Here is a 20332-nt window from a genome sequence, read left to right as displayed (position 1 = left end):
ATTGGAAAAAGCTTTTCTGGCAGGTAGCTTGCTGGACCTTCTCAATTTGATATATGCTCATGTACTGCCACAACAGCACAAGGGAGGAGCTACTGATTTGCCTTTTGTTGTTGTTGTTTTGTTTCCCCCCCTAGAGAGGCTGTGGAGTCTCTTTCTACTTAAGACTTTTCAAAACCCACCTGGACATCATGATCCTGGGCAATCTGCTAAGGAACAACGGTGCAGGCAAGGGGATGGGTTTGCTGTGGTTACCTGCATATTCCATTGATGCTATGGCTTGGGGTTTATCACACACTTAGGGCATAACTGACTCATGCTGCCTGGGTGCTGCAGGGGCCCTTCTAACTTCAAAAACTCCATCTCACCGCACTCCTATGCATCCATAACACCACCTAAGCAACCACAATCCCACCTAAGCACTCAGACTGCTGTCTTCTATTTCAATAAATAACATCCAAAGCCACAGGCTGCACTTCTCCAAAACATAAAACCTTCCCTGTGCCAATAGAAGACGCCATAAAAAGTTGAGGGGCCCCAGAAGCTGAATAACATGCCAGAGAAGTGAAGTGACTTTGCCATGACAAAATGTACATTCACTGTGAGAAGGTTATTCTGAACTGCAGGATGCCTGAATAACTGGCTTGCAGGTTCTGTAAGTCAAATTCCCTGACAGCATCAGGCATCGATTCAAAACAAAAGAAGATGAGCTGAGGTGGTAGAGGGATGAATAATCTCTTGCATTCTTTTCCAATACAGCCTATACATGGCAAGGGGGTTGCCTGAAAATTTGTTCTTTCCTGCACCTTCTGTGACATTCTGAATTACAGCACAATAGAAAAATCAATTAAAATGACTATTGAATAGCTCTTTATCTGCTACCAAATCATCTTCCTCCAGAAGAGATAGTATTTCTACAGTGCAGCACATATGAATTAGCCCTGCTGCTCTAAAGAGATTAGATTTGAGATCCTTTAGCCTGCAGCTTCAGAAGAAGGGTGAGCAAGCAAACCATGGGTTTTACATAAGCACAATAGAACTTATAAATACGTAGCATTACTCTGAAACCTAATCTTCAAGAGTAGGGTTCCCCCCTCCCTTTGTGATTTCTGATCTTAATGACAAATGACATGAACCAACACCACATCTCTGTTGGTCACCCCACCCTCTGCGTCCAAGCAGAGAGAAATACAGCACTCATCACTCAGTTCTCAGCCATCCAGCACTCAGAACCTCTCCTGGAAGAAGAGCAGCTTACATGGACAGATGAACAACAATAGATCAGAGTTTCAAACCAGAGGGAAATGACTGCACACTTGAGTGTCTGGGAAGCTCAGCTGCAGTTTCACAGATGATGTTTGTCTTTTCTCTCTCACTTGACCACAGAGATACCATTGCTTGGATAATTGGGCTCTGGGTGTGCTGAAATCACCACTCAGCCCTGAAGATCAAAGCTGATTGCTTTCTTATTTGCTCCATCTCATACATCTACTTTCTCTTTTTTTATTCTTTGAATGCAATTGCTCTGCTATCTTTTAATCCATTTTTTATACAGTGTTTACCACACCAGCCCATAACTGACACCTAAACACTCCCACTGCAGCTCAGATTCAAAAACAGAGAAATAAAAGCTTCTGAGCTCTCCCAATGCTTGAATCCCCACCAAAACTTTCAGATTCACCCATGCATTTTTTCTTCACTCTTACCATTCTTCAGTAACCTCAGCAGACTTGGCTAAAGTTTTTTTTCTTAGAAGTGACATGGTAAAGAACATGAATATAATAGGCAAAGAATTTCCATCAAAGATACAAGTGAAGAAAACACAAAAGGTACTTCTACCATGGGAAAAAGCAGGGCCTCCACAAAGAGCAAATGATACAACAGATGGCTTTAGATTTGGTTAAGACGACCTTACTTAGGGCTTTGCATCTTGCACTGCCCTCTGAAACCTGCCAGATGTAATGTCATGTGCTGGATCAAAGACAATACTGAACAGAACTTTCTCATTCTGGATATGACAATTTGTAGAGCACTCAAAAGCTGCATAAGCAACAGACCAAGGGATGGGGTTCTCCCCCTCCAGTCCACTCTCCTGAGAACCCACCTAGAGTACAGTGTCCAGCTCTGGAGCACACAACTCAAGAAGAATATCACAGAATCACCAAGGTTGGAAGAGACCTCAAAGATCATCAAGTCCACAGACCTCATGAATAAACCATGGTACCAAGTGCCATGTCCAATCCCCTCTTGAACCCCTCCAGGGATGGGGACTCCACCACCTCCCTGGGCAGCACATTCCAATGGCTGACAACTCTCTCTGGGAAGCACTTTCTCCTCACCTCCAGCCTAAACCTCCCCTGGTGCAGCTTGAGACTGTGTCCTCTTGTTCTGGTGCTGGTTGCCTGGGAGAAGAGACCAACCCCCTCCTGGCTACAACCTCCCTTCAGGTAGTTGTAGACAGCAAGAAGGTCTCCCCTGAGCCTCCTCTTCTCCAGGCTAAATATAGAGCTCTTCGAACAAGTCCAGAGGAAGCCACAATGATAAGAGGACTGGGGCACCTCTGCTGTGAGGACAGGTGGAGAGAGCTCAGCCTGGAGAAGATAAGAGTCTAGAGAGACCTCAGAGCAGCCTTCCAGGATTTGAAGGGAGTTACAGGAAGACTGGATAGGGACTTCATACAAAGGCATGGAGTGACAGGCTGGAAGAAGCTGGATTGACATGAAACATGAGGAAGCAATTCTTCCACAGCAGAATGGTGAGGCACTAAAACGGGCTGCCCAGAGAAACTGTGGAAGCTCCAAGCCTGGCAGTGTTCAAATGCAGGCTGGATGGGACCTTGAGCAAGCTGCTCTAGTAGGTGGTTTCCCTTCCCATAGCAGTGGGGTTGGAACTAGACGATCTTGAAGCTCCCTTGCAACCCAAACCATTCTGGGATTCTGTGCTAATATGACACTTAATAGATCAGAGTTCCATGAGGCTGTGAGGGAAAAAAAAGTCTGCAAGAAATACACTTGGTTTATCATTTGACTTGGTCTCCAAACCATACCATGATGAGATTTTAGAGCAGTTCTCCAGAGCTGGATTTTAAGAGAGTTTTCTTTTCATTATAACATGGCTTTTTACACAGTGTGGTCTCACTTTATTTCTCAGAAAGAAAGAGAGTACCTTCAAAGTCCCCATCTCTGGCCTTTGCTGCGAGCTCTGAGGAGGAAATACTTTCTTGACACAAAGCACAATCTTCCAAAGCTGCATTCCTTAAGCCCTGATTAACTGTAAAACAAACCAAAAAGCATTCAAATTTTATGTTTTTTCCAGTTTGCACTTAAAATATTAATGTTAGCACTTCTGGGGTCAGCTATCTGCACCTTCTTAGACCTTTGGATTTATTGTTTGCCCTGACACAAATGGTAGTTTAAAAGTCTCCTCTTTTTTTCTTTGGAATGACAAGAGAAATGAAAGATGCTGTCATGACAGGACAGACAGTCCTCTTACTTGGAGCATTTCAGATGCATTCTGTATTTTATTTCACTGTTCTTAACTTGGATCCTTTACAAAGAAACAGAGGATGTTCCACATGTACATTAGGATAAACTTTTTCACTGTGAGGGTGCTGGAGCCCTGGAGCAGGCTGCCCAGAGAGGTTGTGGAGTCTCCTCCTCTGCAGACATTAAAAACCCATCTGGATGTGTTCCTGTGTGACCTGCTCTGGCAGGGGGGTTGGACCGGATTATCTTTCAAGCTGCCTTCCAACCCCTGTAGTTCACAATCTAGTTCTGGTTCCACTATCTTAACTATCTAGAAGTCAAAAGTGAGTATTTTGTTGTCTTGAAGCCAAATTCAGCATTCTGTAGTTTCTGCAAGGCAGGCCAGATTTCAGCATTTTTAGTGAAGATGCTCAGAGGCTGCTCTCTTCACACAGCTATTTAACATTCAGAATCAAAGATACACATCTTGGTAAATCAAAACACGTCCAGTGTGAAACAGTACCAGGGTGGGGGTTAAAAAAAACAACCACAAACAAACCAGAACTATGAAGTCCAAGCCTTGTATACATTTTGTTATGACTCTATGGGCTGCAAACACTGCTCTGTTCTACAGAGTAATATGGAAATGAGCAGAGGGGCTCTGAAGGCTTTGACTCTTAACATCTGCCTCAAAATGTGCTCCTGTGTACCTACCCCTACTTCCACTGGCTTCAACCTGTTTACAGTCTGTTTCCACGACACCTCCCAAACTTAGGTCAAACCACTGCATGGCTGAGTCATGTCAAAATCTTCACAAAATGTTAAGGAAATTCTTGTTCATGGATCCCCATGGGGCTACTAACAGTGATTCACTACAGAAAAATAAATGTTTAGATGTCTTCACCTTTCTTTTGCTTCTCCTTGTCTTCTGTTTCAGGTTTGGTTGCCATAACTTCAAACAAGGTCTTTAAGATACTTCTGAGATCACTGGCATAGTTTGTCTGCAGCTGGTCAGCAACACCTAGGAGTGTGAGAAAATTTGTGGATCACTACTAGACTAGTACACCACCCTTACAAAAAGCATTTACATTTGCCTGCTGCTCCCAGCAGTGGCCTCATACTTGTTTTTTGAGGGGATTGCTTGCTTGTCTTAGGTACAAAAGTGAAACATTACAACTCTCCAACACGGCCAAGTTCGATTCTAGCCTTCATGTTACCTGTAATTTGGATAAATATCTTCCACATCCTCTAGCAAGAAACACAGAGATCCCTTTTGCATCAAAATACAACAGCTGCATCAAACTGTTCCCCTTCAACACACAGGGCACCGCCACGTAAAAGGAAGCACTTGGAAGTCAAACCTGTCGCGTGCCCAAACTGTTCATCACCACAGGTCTAAGATGTCTGCACCACCAATTATGAGTTCTCACCAGCTCAGAGGTATTTCTAGACCAGTCTGCCACTTCAGCCCCGAAACACAGCCTGAAACCAGGAGGAAGAGTTTTTACATGCAGCACAAAAGGCTGCTCTCCTACCTGAGATACAGACAAAGAGGCGGTGAATCAGATCATTGCTGCCGTGAAATCTGGAGCGTATCTTCTCTCGTGTGGCAATTTTAGCAGCCTGCAGAGCCAGCTGGATTTCTTCCTGATCAATGTCATCAGATGAACAAGAACTTGTCATTAAACTGCTGCTGGAGAAGGGGGAAAAAGGAGAAAAAAAAAAAGAAAGAATGTGAAGTACTCTAAATCTTCACTCAGTTGTTCAGGATGTTCAGCAAATCCTAAAGGATTTATGATGTGGGCAAGACTCTTAGCAAACTGGAACTAATTGCTGTAAGCTCTTGTTGAAGTTCATCAACATGCAACCAGCCACCATCACATTTGATTTTTCACTCTGTGACACAGCTGCAAAAAACTTGGAGGCAGAAAATCATTTGTCTGTATCTCACTGCGTTTTCCTTCGCTACTACAAAGTGCTGGGCCATTTTTCACGTGAACTTCTTCCCAAAGCTCAGTCCTGACACCAGAACTCCACCAAAAAACCTGCAAGAGGGATAGCACTGACAAATTTATTAATGTGGAAGTTAATGGGGGGGGGGGGGGGGGAAGACATTTTCAATTATGGTACCTTAAAATAGTGTGAATAGAATCTAAAGATAACCTTACACTAAAAAAAATAGAAAGAGGAGCAATAAAATAGAGTTTCCCCAAGCAGAGACTCAGATGAGGCCCTTCAGATATCTAACTGTACAAAGTCCAAGTACTGCAAAAGAATGGCTCATTAGCTGCAAAGAGAGAGTAAGATGTGTCACCAAATGTCCACTGGAGATTGCAGTTTTCTTTTACAAACCAGATGCCCAGTGACCAGTCATTTCCACCCCCTCACACATGCAAGCCCAGCCCTTTAGGGAGAAGCTTGAAGGAACCTGAGCCTGCAGGGAAGCTTTGGTGGGAATCCAGCTTCTCTGAACTATTTGTAAATCATGACTGACTTAGTTTTTTTTAAAGGAAGCACTTAAGGAAAAAGCAGAACTTTGCCAATGGAAAAATCCTTAACTGGGAGTAGGGTGCAGGATGTAACTACACTGAAGTCCTAAGGATTCACCATGTTGACTCTACGACAGAGGTCTTCTCTTACTCTGCTACATTCAGAGAGAGCAACACTAAACTATTCCCCCCACACTGGAAAGAAATTAATCTTTTTACTGATTACAAAAAACTTAATCATACTTTTAATATCCAAAACTCCAGCACTCTTTACTGCACAGCCAAATACCATATAAAAAAGCTACTGACTGCATAAGCAGCAGGGATAATGAAGTAGTTCCTAACACATTCTGAGTTCAATCTGCCTTTTTTCAAGTGCTGAAGCATTTGCCATCTTGCAGATCTCATCTCCATAGCAGTATGCATGGATAGTTCTGGCAGGATAACACACATGGTTAACATTTGTAATTGTTACAACAAAGTTCTCTTTGACACAGGTTTGAAATTCTACCTGCAGGCCATAGAGGTAACCCTTTAAAATGTAAAAATTAGTTTCTTAGGCCAAACAAGCTTAAAAGCCTTATTGAAAATATCACTGAACATAAATAAGTACTGGAGATTAGTTATTGATAGGATTAAGGATGGAAAAAGTATGAGCACCTTAGCTGGCTTCTCATTCTTTCAGAGAGAGTAATGAGCAGGCTTGCAGGAGATTCTCTATTATCTGTTGCCATTAACAAAACCAAATTCATAGACTCACAGAATCATTTTGGTTGGAAGAGCCCTTCAAGATCATTGAGTCCAACCATTCTCTAATTCTACCTAGTCTGGGGCTAACCCACATCCCTCAGCACCACATCTCTGCCTTTTTCAACACCCTTAGTGATGGGCATTCAATCACCTCCCTGGGCACCCTGTTCCAGTCTTTTCAGAACCCTTTCAGGGAAGAAGTTTCTTCTATTGTCCAACCTAAACCTCCCCTGGGGCAAATTGAGGCCATTTCCATATTCTTGTTTTAAAGATGTTAGCTGTGTGTTTACAGTTCCCTCCGCACCACAAGCAGCAGGTTTATTAAACATACTGAGAACAGAGAATTCTCACTGTTTTCCCTCTGCTTTTCCATAGGGGATACATCTCTATATTACAACACTGAGCCTGTCACTGTGGAAAGCTCTTGTGTTCAAGACAATAAAAAAGTCATGGCTTATGAAGGAATCAGCTGAAAAGCAGCAAAAGCCAGGAAGCAATCCCCGATTCTCAGTGTTATGTAGGTAGATGATTGTCTCTTCACACAAATCCTCATACACAGATACAGGAGTTTGTGTGCCTGGCCGTGTAGGGTCTGCTTTGTTTTCTTGTTTGATCTTACAGTGCTAAACACATTTGCACTATAAACTTGCTCTCCAAGACAAGCATGGTCCTCATGACAGAGACAACTGCAGTGTGTGTGTCATTATATAGCCCCAGTCCAATGGTCTTCCTTGATGCTCCCCACAAAACCCCCTTAGTGCAGGGGAAAGTGCCAGCTGAAGGATGACTCCTCCCTCCAAATCACAGCTGAAGAAATATTTCCAAGGAAAGTGTTAAGTGGGCAGAGAGCTGTGGAGAGTGCTTTTCAAAAGCCTAAACTACTAGTCCTCTCCCACTTTGCAGAAAGGAAGAGAAAGCTCCTTCCACAACTCTGACCCACCTTTAATTTAAAAACAAGAAAAGGTCTGCCTTTCTGAGCGCTCTCCAGCTGGAGTGCAGTTTTACCTGCTTCCTAATTCTTCTCTGAGGTTTGACTGACTTCTGTTCCAGGCTAGTCTGTGCTAGATTTTGTGCTGTGTCATTAAGATTTAGTTGCATCCCACCACAGAGAATCCCAGCGTTGGGTGGGGGTTGGAAGGGACCTCTGGAAGAGACTAGATAGTCCAACCCCCCCCGCCAGAGCAGGTTCACCCAGAGCAGGCTGCATGAGACTGGAACTCTTTTTTGTCTTAGAAATCCTTAGCACAAAGCACATCTGAGATGCTCAGCACTGTGGGATGCTGACAGGTCAGCATGTATGTGTACTCCCATTTCTAACACACTTCCACATGCACAGTCAATGTAAAGGACAAGTTTCATACACGAGATGTGCACAAAATAGGGTGGTTTGTACTCAGGATTGCTTATGCCATGAGAAAAAGACAAGTGAACATTCCAGAATAATTTACAACTGGATCAGAGTTAGAAACAATTACTCTGCCTTTATCAACAGGACAAAGTCAGATTTAGACAAAAATCACTCTCAAAGAATGACTCATGACCATCTGTCCTGTACTTAAAAATATATCTTCAAGAACATAGGCAGAAAATTAATATTGCAGATGCAGTAAGCAATACTTTAAGAACAGAAACACTCCAATTGTTTGGGATAAATTGCTTTTCTTGTCCCAGGGCATCCCAAACAGCAGTGACTGCATGGATGCAAATATTAAAGATTCTCTTGATGGTTTTAAATTGCTATTCTAGCAAATAGAGCTGATTTTTCATCCAGAGAGTGCAGCTCACCTTTCCTCCAAATTATCCTTTTAAACAAGTCACTGGTTCAGTTCTGTAAGGAATACCATTCCTCCTTGGCTTACCCAACATGTATAAATTGGCTCAAAATTCTCAGCTGATAGCAGATGTGTAGGAAGCATTTCATTAATGCCAGACTACAGTTGGATCTGGAACGTTTCACTGCTACTATCTGCAGAACACAAAGAGCCATACTAAGTAGCTTGAGACAAGCCCTCTTGTTCTCAGCTGCTTGGTTGAAGGGAACCCTGCATTACCCAAGGAACTGGGTTAAGAGGAAGCAAGACCTAAATCAGCATGGAATTCACAGAAGGTTAGGGGTTGGATAGGACCTCGAGAGACCATCCAACCCAACCCCCCAGGGAATTACCCCTGTGAAGTGTTTGGCAGATGAACAAAGCTTGTTGTGTATTTATTTTCCATATTCTAAAAACCCTGCAGAATCAACACGTCTGAAAGTGAAGATAAAATATTAGCTAAAAGGTGGATTCCAAACAGTAAACCTGCTTATATCTTATAAAGGAAGAGAAACCCTTTGGCAGACAATGAATTAGTTTTTTACTTACCCTAGCTAGCATTTATCTACCAATTGTAAAATTATCCTTCATGCTAGAAGAGCAGCAAGATTTACTGAAACACTTCAAAGACACCTCCAGAAGAGTTGCCTGGTGTCAAAGCCTGGCTGTGAAATTGAGTCAAATATGTACAAGCAAACAAAACTCAAGTCATTTAATCCCATACAATATCATCTTTCACCTGTAGAACTACACTGCTTCAAGGACCCTTCGGAGCTTAGTGAGCCAGGTTAAGTAGTAGTGTCCAGACAAGACAGAGAACAGGACCATGGAACAAGAAGCTGATGACTGATACCTTCAGAAGCGGTCAATCACTTTAGGTAACTATCTGTGGTACTCATGGCCTCGTGCTGTATTTTTTGGGCACTGACACTCATTCAAAACCAAAGCACTAAAGTCTAACACTGAACAGCCAAAGTCAATTGATGCAGAGTTGGTTCAAACTTAAATATTTCACATTTGTCCTCAAAAAATAGTCAATAGCAGCAGAAAGCTGTGACCACTCAGATGTTCCCTTCCAAATTTGTCTAGAAGTGCTTGGTTCATTAAACCTGAAATCTGCTGTGAACTGCATGAAGAATGCATGAGCTTCTCTGCAAGAATTTCTCATTCATCACAAGCAAACCCTCAGAGTGTCTGAAGTATGCATTAGATATACAGCAGTGGCAGATAAGAATTTAAAAGCTCCCTGTGTGGAATTTAATGAACAGAAAGAAATCAACTGAGTTATCATGGTTTCAAAAGACTTGTAAAAAACTTGGGGGAAAGTGGTTTGGTTTTGTTTCTTTGTCTTTAGAAATCTCGGATAAAAAGCAATAGGTGGTCACCACCTGGAAAGGAGAAAACCCAACACAACTATATATGATGCAAGTATGTCACCAAATCTAAAGAAAGCCCAAACCTCTCAATCTGTTTATAGGAGAGGTGCTCCAGCCCTCTGATCTGATCATCATCATGGCCTCCTCTGGACCTGCACTAACTGTTCCACGGCCTTTTTGTACTGAGGGCTCCAGAGATGGATACAGGACTCCAGGTAAGGTCTCAACAGAGGAGTAGAGCAGCAGAATCATCTCCCTTGACTTGCTGGCCCTGTGGATACCTACACACTGACTTCTCTATGTGTATGCTTTGAACATCCTAGTTTTTACAGTATTTCTTAAAACCCATTATCATGAACTCCCTGGCTCTCTTTTTTTTCAGTCCATCCAGTATTTTATGGCCACCTTATACTCTGTGTGCAATATCCATTAACACTTTTTGTGCAATCTACACTACTTCAGGTTTTCTTTCCCATTTGAATATTTTGTACTTGAAATAGAATAAAAAAAATAACCAAAACGTTGCAGGCAAATCTTTGTTCTTGCCTACACACAATTTCTAGAACAACTTCAGTAACTGCTACATTCATCCCACTGATTTGTGTGTGGGCTGTAACTGGAAATCACCCCACTAACCTGTCAACCTGCCTCTCCCAAGCTGTTACTCTTACTTCTAGTCCTCTTACTTTTAGACTTCTTAATGCTGTAGTCAACTCTGGGTTCCCATTTGCCAAACAGCTGCTAGAGAGCCCCATAAAGGATCAAGCACAATAGCTGGGAAAAGACAAAGGTTGCATTCATGTGGAATGACAAGAGGAAAATGACAGGGGTTTGGCTAACAACTCCATGTCAGTTCATAAAAATACTAAATGACTGCTTCCCATCCTGCTTTTAGCAGTACCTCTGGTGTGCCTTTTTGGATACTCCCACAAGAAACACAGTAAAGAGCAGGTTAAAACTTTCTGGTTTCTGTAACACGTTTCAGTTTCGATAGGCTTGGGAGGAAAACTCCTTCCTGCAACTATCTGAAGTAAAGGGGGGGACACACACACACACATGCAATTTTAGAGTCACTTTTTATTTGGGTAATTTAGCCAAGGTACATTTTATGGAATGATCCCAGAAGCAACATTAAAAGCAGACTAAGAAAACCTTTAATACATAACTTCATCTCTTGACTTAAGAGGGTTTTAACACACTGTCCCTTGCTACTGCCTCTCTGCCTCGAGAGAATAAGCAAAAGAGGTAAAAACACAAACCAGCCAACCAACCTTTAAAGTGTTCCTAAGGCTTCAGAACTCTGTCTTGAGAAACAAAAAAATACAGCTGCATGCAAATCCCTCTATCAGGAACAATCTAGGATACACACCACCAGAAGGAGACTTGACTACAGTATTACCACACGTGTTAGCAGCAGCCAGCTCCATCAGGACATGTGCTAGAAGCCCCATCTGCTGTCAACCTTTTGAATTCCTCAGCAGGGGGAATTAGGTTTTTTTTAAACACTGCAAGATTTGCTGAAGTCTCTTCCCAGATTCTTTTGCTCCAGTAGAGGTGGGCAGTCTGAGGCTGGCTGATCAGCATAAGGAGTTTGGCTAATAGGATTAGCCATGGCTCCTAAGTGGTATCTTCAGAAAAAAAATAATAACGAAAAATCTCTGAAGATTACTGAACTTGAAACCAACAGCAACAACTGCTGCACACCCTGGCAGCTGCTATAGCTTCCTAATCCTTTGGGAGTACATCCTGAATCCTTCCTCAGAGCTTCAAACCTCAACTTGGAGCATTCTCCTTGTACTTCCCACGTTGGGACTTCACAAAATGAACAGAGTTGTTAAAGCAGCATCTTGCTGAAGAGATCCACCGCCACTGGCATGTGACTTACTCCAACTCACTACCACACTGGCCTGGCTTTACAGAAGAATGCAAACAAACTGTTTCCCATGGGAATGAAAACAACCAACACTGCCAGTGCAGATTTACCAACTGGAGCAGCACTCTCACTCACATTGCTTTTTTGGTCATGATAGATAGAACTTCTGTAAGAGTGCATATGAACAAATCACTTAAGAGCACTAGTAATCAGCAGGGCTGCTTTCTAATCATCAGATGGAATGTCAGATACTTGCAAAGTCCTGGCTTTCTTAGAATTTAAACCAAAAAAAAAGGACCAAATCTGCAAGATACTGTAAAAAACAAGGGAAAAAATAGAACTAGAAATATAAGAAGTTAAAATATTGGTTAGGTTCTACTAAGATTTTTCTCACTTCCACCACACAGTGCTTTTCCCTAACATTTCTTTACTATCAAACAGGCATTAAAAGCTCTCAAACGTTGACTCACACTGCAAAAAAGACAAATGATAGGAGATGAGAGCACAGAGCTATTTAAACTTCAAAAGTAATCCTGAACTGGAAAACTAGGAGTCTAGAAAAGAAATAATACAGCACTTGAAGAAATGGTATGTCACGTATCAGCTCTGACATCAGATACAGGGACAGGAAGGCATCAGCCCCAGCTTTTACCCATTATCCAGAGCTTCCCACAGGTCAGAGAAGCTGGATACAAATATTTCCAAGGGCAAAGAGTCATTTCATAGAGCTCTTCAGCCACATTCTCTGCAACACACAGGCAGCTACTCTGTTTGGCAGAGTAAAACGTGAATTAATTTACCATCCAATTACAGCAGACAATCACAGAATGCTAGGGGTTGGAAGTGACCTTGAAAGATCATTGAGTCCAATCCCCCTGCCAAAGCAGGATCACCTGGGGCAGATCACACAAGAACATAGCCAGGTGGGTTTTGAAAGTCTCCAGAGAAACAGACTCCACAGCATCTCTGGGCAGCCTGCTCCAGGATTCTGTCACCCTCATTGTAAAGAAGTGTCTCCTCATGTTGAGACAGAACCTGTGTTCCACATGGTACCTGTTGCTCTTATCACTGAGCACCACCAAAGAGCCTGGCACCTTCATCCTGACACCCACCCCTCAGATATTTATAGACTTTGACAATACCACACCTCAAGCATCCTCCTCTCAAGGCTAAACTGCCCCAGGTCTCTCAGTCTTTCCTCACAGCACAGATGTTCAAGCGCCAAAATCATCCCTGGAGCTCTGTTGGGACTCTTTCCAGCAGATCCCTGTCTGTCTTGTACTGGGAAGCCCAAAACTGGACACAGTATTACAGGTGTGGTTTCACCAGGGTAGAAAAGAGGGGAAGGAGAACCTCCCTAGACCTGCTGAACACGTTTCTCTTGATGCACCCCAGATACTCTCCCGACTTGCAGCTGAAACACGAGATGTAGAATCATCTAATCATAAAATGGCAGAGATTGGAAGGGACCTCCAGAAATCATCAAGTCCAATCCCCCAGCACAGATGCAGCACTGCAAAATGCAAGAGAACCTCTGAGGCATCCAGAAATTTAGTAGCACAAGGTTTTTGTATCACCTCCATCGCTTCCCTCAAACACACTGAGCCACCAGCTGAAGCACTAAAGCCTCACAGGGTCTAGGAGAATCCCACAGGAGTTCGGTATCCAGACGTGGGAGTCACAGCTGAAAAAAAGCTAATTAAAGTATTAGGTGGAGCTTTACAACTTTAATTAGAAAAGAAAGGTTTTTCTCTTCATTTTTCACCTCCAATGTAGCTGTAAATATGAGGAAACCCTTTCTTTTTCCTCCTCTGCTCTAAGTGTGGGTTTACAACATATCTTGGGTTTAGAGAAGGCCAACAATTCTGCAAAAACCGAGGTTGCTGTAGTGATTTTAGTTAATTACATCTCATCTCAAAACTCCCAAGCATGCTCTTCTAAGGTTTGGGATTGTTGAGGGTTTTTTTTGGGGGGGGAGGAGACAAGATCTGTAAAATAACATCTAATCCCTGAAAGCTAGCAATTCATGCTCTGTGAGTAGCAAAGGGATCACCCAGTGACATTCAACACCAGATTTTTACACATCATTGCAATGAGCATGATTACAAACGTGACCAATGTGCTAAAAATGAAAGCTATGCAGAAACAGGACCACAGATCCACACTGATCACTTCTGTCAGTCTCCAGACAGATGAATATGGTCCAGCACCTGCAATACAGTCCCCAAAAGCCAAATTTTGGGGCACACACCCAATTTGCTTCAAGAGACTTCTTGCTTCTGCCACTGATGTTAGTCAGCTTAAAATATTGCCTATGTTGACTTCATTTACACAGAGAGGAACATATTTTATCATAGAATCACAGAATGGTGGGGCTGGAAGGGACTCTGGAGATCTAAGTCCAACTCCCCTGCTACCACAGGTTCTCCTGTATCAGGTTGCACAGAAATGTGTCCAGAAGGGTTCTGAAATTCTCAAGAGAAGGAGACTCCACACCTGCTGGAGACTGGGCAGCCTGCTCCAGGGCTCCTGTGTTCTAGTTTGTACCTGCTGCCCCTTGTCCTATCACTGGCCACCACTGAAGAGTCCAGTCCTATTCTCATGACCCTCCAGCCTTTAGCTATTGATCAGCATTGAGAAGACCCCCTCTCAGTCTGCTCTTCAAGGATAAACAGCCTCAGATTTCTCAACTTCTCCTCATAAAAAAGATGCTCCAGTCCTCTCAGTATCTTTGTGGCCCTCCATCAGGCTCTCTCTGGAAGTTCCCTGTCTCTCTTGAACTGGGAAGCCCAGAACTGGACACAATACTCCAAACGCAGCTTCACCAGAGCAGAGTACAGGGGAAGGAGACCCTCCCCTGCTGGCCACACACTTCTCAAGGCAGAAGACCATTTCCTTTCTTGGCCACAAGGGCACATTGCTGCCTCCTGGTGAACTTATCCACAAGCAGTCCTAGATCCTTCTCTGCAGAGATGCTTTCCAGCAGGTCATCCCTCACCTGTACTGGTACAGAGGGTCATTCCTCCCCAGGCACAGGTCTCTCTGCTTGCCCTGCACAGCCTGTCAGAGTGTCAGCCACTCCTCACTTCAACCATATCAGATATTTGGCTAAATATGGCTAAAACAGAAAGTTTATCATTTCAATAGGGAGAGTCCAACAAAGTTCAACCACTTGAATTTTCACCTTCCCCCTGTAAGGAGCTCTCACTGACAAACAGCTCACACCAGCTGCCCAGGTCATTCCTTGAGAAAATAAGATCAGCATCAGCTCCTTGTTACTGAAGCCAAAGATACACAGATAACATACCCAAAATTCCTGGTGGAATTTCTTAAAAGGGAAGGCTATGGCTTGAAAAATGCTGCACCATTTGGAGATTTGATTTTTTTCTGTTGTCTTGCAGAGGAAAGAAGAAGAAGATGGGCATGAGACGCATCCAGACGGCAGTGAAAAGCTCGAGACATCTGCTTCAGTCGCATATGTCTGGCTGACTACTACCATCAGCAAAAGCTGACAGACCTCATCAGCACTGACTTCTTTGTTTTGCTGGTACTGCTCAGCTGGTTGTTGGGCCAAGGGATTTAGAGGCAAAGCAAGAAGGTTGTGCACAGCAGCCTGTTTGTAACGCTGCTAATATGCATATGAATCGTCCTCGCTGTGCTTGAGTGCCAGAGCTCTACCAAGCGGCACAGCCTCACACAGCTTGCAGTTCAAAAGCACCGCGCAGGAGCAGCATCTCCTCCAGAAGTCATTCTGTTTTCATAGAACAGAGGTTCCAGCCCTCATCATTTTCATGGCCCTCTGGACTCTCTCCATCAGGTCCATATTCTTCTTGTGTTGAGGGCCCCAGAGCTGGACACAGTACTCCAGGTGAGGTCTTACCAGAGCAGCATAATCACCTCTCTCAACCTGCTGGCCATGCTGCTTTTGATACAGCCCAGGATCTGACTGACCTTACAGGCTGCAAATGCACATTGCTGGCACACATCCACCTTTTCACCCACCAGTACCTCCTTCTCTGCAGGGCTGCAGCCTGTACTGATAATGGGGATTGTCCCAATCCAGGTGCAGGACCTTGCACTTGGCCTTGTTGAACCTCATGAGGCTCATGTGGAACCACCTCTCCAGCTTGTCCAGGTCCCTCTGGCATATTGCATGGTGCAGTCAATAAATAAGTGATATCCTTCAACTATACCAGCAAACCAACAACTGTGGACTCTGCCCACATGTACCCCAATACAGATATTCTGACAGAAACAGACAAATGTTCCAGACCACAGAATCCTAGAATGGATTGGGTAGGAAGAGACCTTCAAGATCATTTAGTTCTGACCTTCTGCAACATTCTGCCATGGAGATGGACACCCCTGCTTTGACCAGCTTACTCAACCTGCCTTCGAACCCTGCCAGGCTTGGAGCCCCCCCAGTGGAGTCTTGCTGTTTTGGCATACACTTGAGTCACAACAGACTGCAGAACCCTCCTTCTACAGACTAAATAACAGAGCCTGAAACTTCACCACCAATTTTTATCAATGGCTAGGAACCACAGAAAAAAGTACCTCAAAACACCAATATTTAAGCCACAGTGACACACCTTAAAAAGAAAAGTGACTGCTGGCCAGGGAAGGAATCTATTTATCATTAAACTTAGTTTTCAAATTATTATCTGTATTTAAAGCTGCTCTTTACTGGCTCATCAGAACCTTAACCTGAAGGGAGTGGCTTTTATCTAGGCAGGCAAACACTTAAACACAGAATTGCCAGTATTTCATCCTCCCTTGCCCTGTCTCACATCACAAACTCCAACAAGGCTTGAAAACAACTACTTGTAGCTGCCTTATTCTCCTGTTACCTCACTGTACTATGAGGGTGGTGGTACATTGTGATAGTTTCAGGCTGTGACATACACTGCAACAGGTTGCCCAGGGCAGTGGTGGAAGCTCCATCCCGGGTGACATTCAAGGTCAGGCTTGAAAGGGGCTCTGGCGCAACCCAATGTAGTTAAACATGTCCCTGCTCACTGCAGTGGGGCTGGACTAGGTAACCTTTAAAGGGCCCCTTTCAACCCAAATCATTCTGTGATGACTTATTTTTCCTCAGCACCCCCAAACCACCACTTTCCTTGTCATTTTCTGGCTTGTGTCTTTCAGAGAAGTTCGGTTCCTTCTCGGCTTTAAGCACATCACCCCATTCTGCATCAGGGGAATAACCTTCACTCAGGTTCCCCCTCAAGTTAATGGCTCTCTCAGGATCTTGCCCAAGAATTGTAATGCCTCTTGAAAGCTGACTGACACATTTTCTGCAGTTTAGTTTGGAAAATGACTGATTTTACTGCTTCCAACGCTGAATAGGGATAAAATCCTAGCAAGGTATTTTAGTAGCTGCCAATTTAAAAATCCAGTAAGTCAGGGTTATGTTAAAAACTGTTTGAGAAAGAACATTCTTGAAAAGAAACCATTAAAAAGGGGGGGGGGAGGGAAATGGATGGTGTGTTTCCTGGAGCTAATTCAAAGAATGGACCAATTGCTGCTTCCCCACTGTAGACACAAACATCTCATTCCCACTTGAGTCAGTAGGATTATTCCACAGTCATACTGATTTAAGAAACAAATTCTGCATACCCTTGAGGGTCTGCATAAAGCCACAGCTTCTCTGAAGTTTTCTGAAATACACAGAACACCGAATTGGTTGGAGAAGTGGAGGCTCAGGGAAGACCTTCTTGCTCTCTACAACTACCTGAAAGGGAGGTCATAGACAGGTGGGGGTTGGTCTCTCTTCCCAGACAACCAGCACCAGAACGAGAGGACACAGTCTCAAGCTGTGCCAGGGGAAGTTTAGGCTGGAAGTGAGGAGAAAGTTCTTCCCAGAGAGAGTTGTTAGCCATTGGAATGTGCTGCCCAGGGAGGTGGTGGAGTCACCATCCCTGAAGGTGTTCAAAAAAGGATTGGACGTGGCACTTGAAGCCACAGTTTAGTTAGTCATGAGGTGTCATTCTATACATATAAAGGTCATCTAGTCCAACTCTCCTGCATTCAGCAGGGACATCTCCAACTAGTGAAGGCTGCTCAGAGCCCCATCAAGCTTTACCTTGAATGCCTCCAGGGATGTGGCCTCTACCACCTCCATGGGCAACCTGTTCCAGTGTTCCACCACCCTCAGAGTACAGACCTTCTTCCTTATGTTTGCTGAGAAAGTTTACTGCTGATGGACAGCTGGAGTCTGGGCACTGCTTAGTGACCATTTTGCAGATTCTCTTCTCAACTAGGCTAAACATTTAAACTTCTTGACCTTCCAGGAAGGAACCTTCTACACAGATTGGGTACAAATGAAATAAGCAACTTTTCCTTAGGAAAAAAAACCCTGACACTCTGTACCTTTGCTGTTTTTTCCCCCCCCTTCTCTCTCCAATTTTTGGTCTAGAAATCTCAAGCATGGTTTTAAAATGTTTCTCAGATGACTGTGTGAGCACAGTCAGTAATCAAAGCATGCAATCATAGCTCTCATTTAAGACTGAAGATCTTTGACCCAGATGCATTTCAACAAATTACACTCTTAACCAAGACTTGCACTTTTCTCCATTCAACCTGAAGCAACAAAGCTCCTAATTCAGGTATATCAGTTTGGTGCCTAAAATTAGGTGGGATGAATACAGCTTAAGAAATTACCCAGCACTAGCTGATGATGGAAAGAGTCTAAGGCAGTAAATCACAAGCTGATTTGAGGTCCTTGGGTCTCAAAGGGTTTCTACAGGCCCAACAGCTTTTTCCTTCCAATCAAAACCAAAATAGCAAACAATGACCCATGGGTACTTCTCAAGCTAAAACCTGAAGAAATGTTGTATGGAAAAATTAGAGGGAGCTCATGGACACAAAATAGAATCAGAGAATCAATAAGATTGGAAAAGACCTCAGAGATCAAGTCCAACCTGTCACCCAACACCTCATGACAACTAAACCATGGCACCAAGTGCCATGTCCAGTCCCCTCTTGAACACCTCCAGGGACGGTGACTCCACCGCCTCCCTGGGCAGCCCATTGCAACAGCCAACAACTCTCTTGGTGAAGAACTTTCTCCTCACCTGCCAGCCTAAACCTCCCCTGGCACAACTTGAGACTGTGTCCTCTTGCTCTGGTGCTGGTTGCCTGGGAAAAGAGACCAACCCCCTCCTGTCTACAACCCCCCTTTCAGGTAGTTGTAGAGAGCAGTAAGGTCTCCCCTGAGCCTCCTCTTCTGCAGGCTAAACAATCCCAGCTCCCTCCTCATAGGGCTTGTGCTTGAAGCCTCTCACCAGCCTTGTTGCCCTGTATGCATTAAAACTCCTCTCTAAATAGTTGTCTCTCAACTGCCACAGCACTAAAAAACAACCTGCCAGGAAAAAAACAACCACCACCACCAACAAAAATAACCCACCAAACCAAAGAGCACCTGCTGTTCACAAAGAAGAATACTCACAAGTGTTGCTGTCACTTGATTGTTAATTCAGTGCAAGTTTTTAACCAAGCATAACCCAAGAGCATTTGTCAGATCTGACTGAAGTGATGCGATTACCTCAGAGCGTATATGCTGGAGAGACTACATGTAGTGACAGAAACACTCTCATAGTCACTGCTGGAGATGGAGCTGAGGGGGGAATCACGTAAGCCATCCTGAGAACTGAAAAAACATACGGAGACAAAATGAACTGCTGAAGCATCAAAGGTGAAAAACAAAACCAAAGAAAATCCCCAAGAAACAGAGCAGTGTGATAACTCATGGCTTGTACAGAAGCTGGCCCTGGTAATTCTGCTCTTCAGGGCATAGAATCAACAAGGTTGGAAAAGACCTCAAAGATCCTCAAGTCCAACCTGTCACCCAACACCTCATGACCACTAAACCGTGGCACCAAGTGCCACATCCAATCCCCTCTTAAACACCTCCAAGGACAGTGACTCCACCATCTCCCTGGGCAGCACATTCCAATGGCTAACAACTCTCTCTGGGAAGAACTTTCTCCTCACCTCCAGCCTCAACTTCTCCTGACACACTTTGAGACTGTGTCCTCTTGTTCTGGCATCATACAAACCTAGTCTGGTCTCTTCCCAAAAGGACAATCTGGCAAGGCAGTGGGCACACAGCTGATAAAACCCTTCAATCTACTTTGTTGTTTTGGTTTGGTTTTTTGTTTGTTTGATTTTGGTTTGGGGTGGGTTGTTTGTTGGTTTTGTTTGGTTTTCCATACATGAAAACATGGAAACATTCAGGAAAGAACCAAGGATGAAAACATTCAGGGAGCTTACATTTTCATAGGGTACAGAGGGAACAGCCTGCCTGTGCTGCTGAGGGTGGTTTAATGTTGTAACTCAGATCTAGCAAAACTGGAAGTTTATAAAGTAACTGCATGTTTTAAGCCAAGACACCTTAAACCATAAACTTCAAGAGCTGCTAAAATATCATGACAAGCTTGCTCTAGGCTTCTTCCCTATGGGAAGGAAAAGGGCTGTGGGAAAGCAGAAAGCTGAGTCTTTGGTGGGGATAAAGGTAACACACCTAGCCCTGAGTTTGCTCTGAGTCTGTAACCTCAAATTTTGTGCTTTA

General features: G+C 43.8%; 1 protein-coding gene across 3 annotated transcripts in view; it reads right to left on the bottom strand.

Moving 5' to 3' along the window:
* The window catches only part of ZFYVE28 (zinc finger FYVE-type containing 28), a 125327-nt gene that overhangs the window by 9523 nt on the left and 95472 nt on the right, over positions 1-20332 (bottom strand). The window contains exons 9-12 of one of the 3 annotated variants that reach the window (XM_054172380.1): positions 19307-19411; positions 4997-5151; positions 4366-4482; positions 3163-3267 (exon numbers count right to left, since the gene is read on the bottom strand). In XM_054172380.1, coding sequence (XP_054028355.1) covers positions 3163-3267; positions 4366-4482; positions 4997-5151; positions 19307-19411 — 482 coding nt within the window. Of the gene's footprint in view, positions 1-3162; positions 3268-4365; positions 4483-4996; positions 5155-19306; positions 19412-20332 lie in introns of all 3 variants that reach the window. The other 2 variants (XM_054172381.1, XM_054172382.1) reach the window with 2 other exon arrangements.

This window comes from Dryobates pubescens, chromosome 23, assembly GCF_014839835.1.
Source record: "Dryobates pubescens isolate bDryPub1 chromosome 23, bDryPub1.pri, whole genome shotgun sequence".
Taxonomy (NCBI): Eukaryota; Metazoa; Chordata; class Aves; order Piciformes; family Picidae; genus Dryobates; species Dryobates pubescens.
This window is presented reverse-complemented; position numbering and strand designations above follow the sequence as displayed.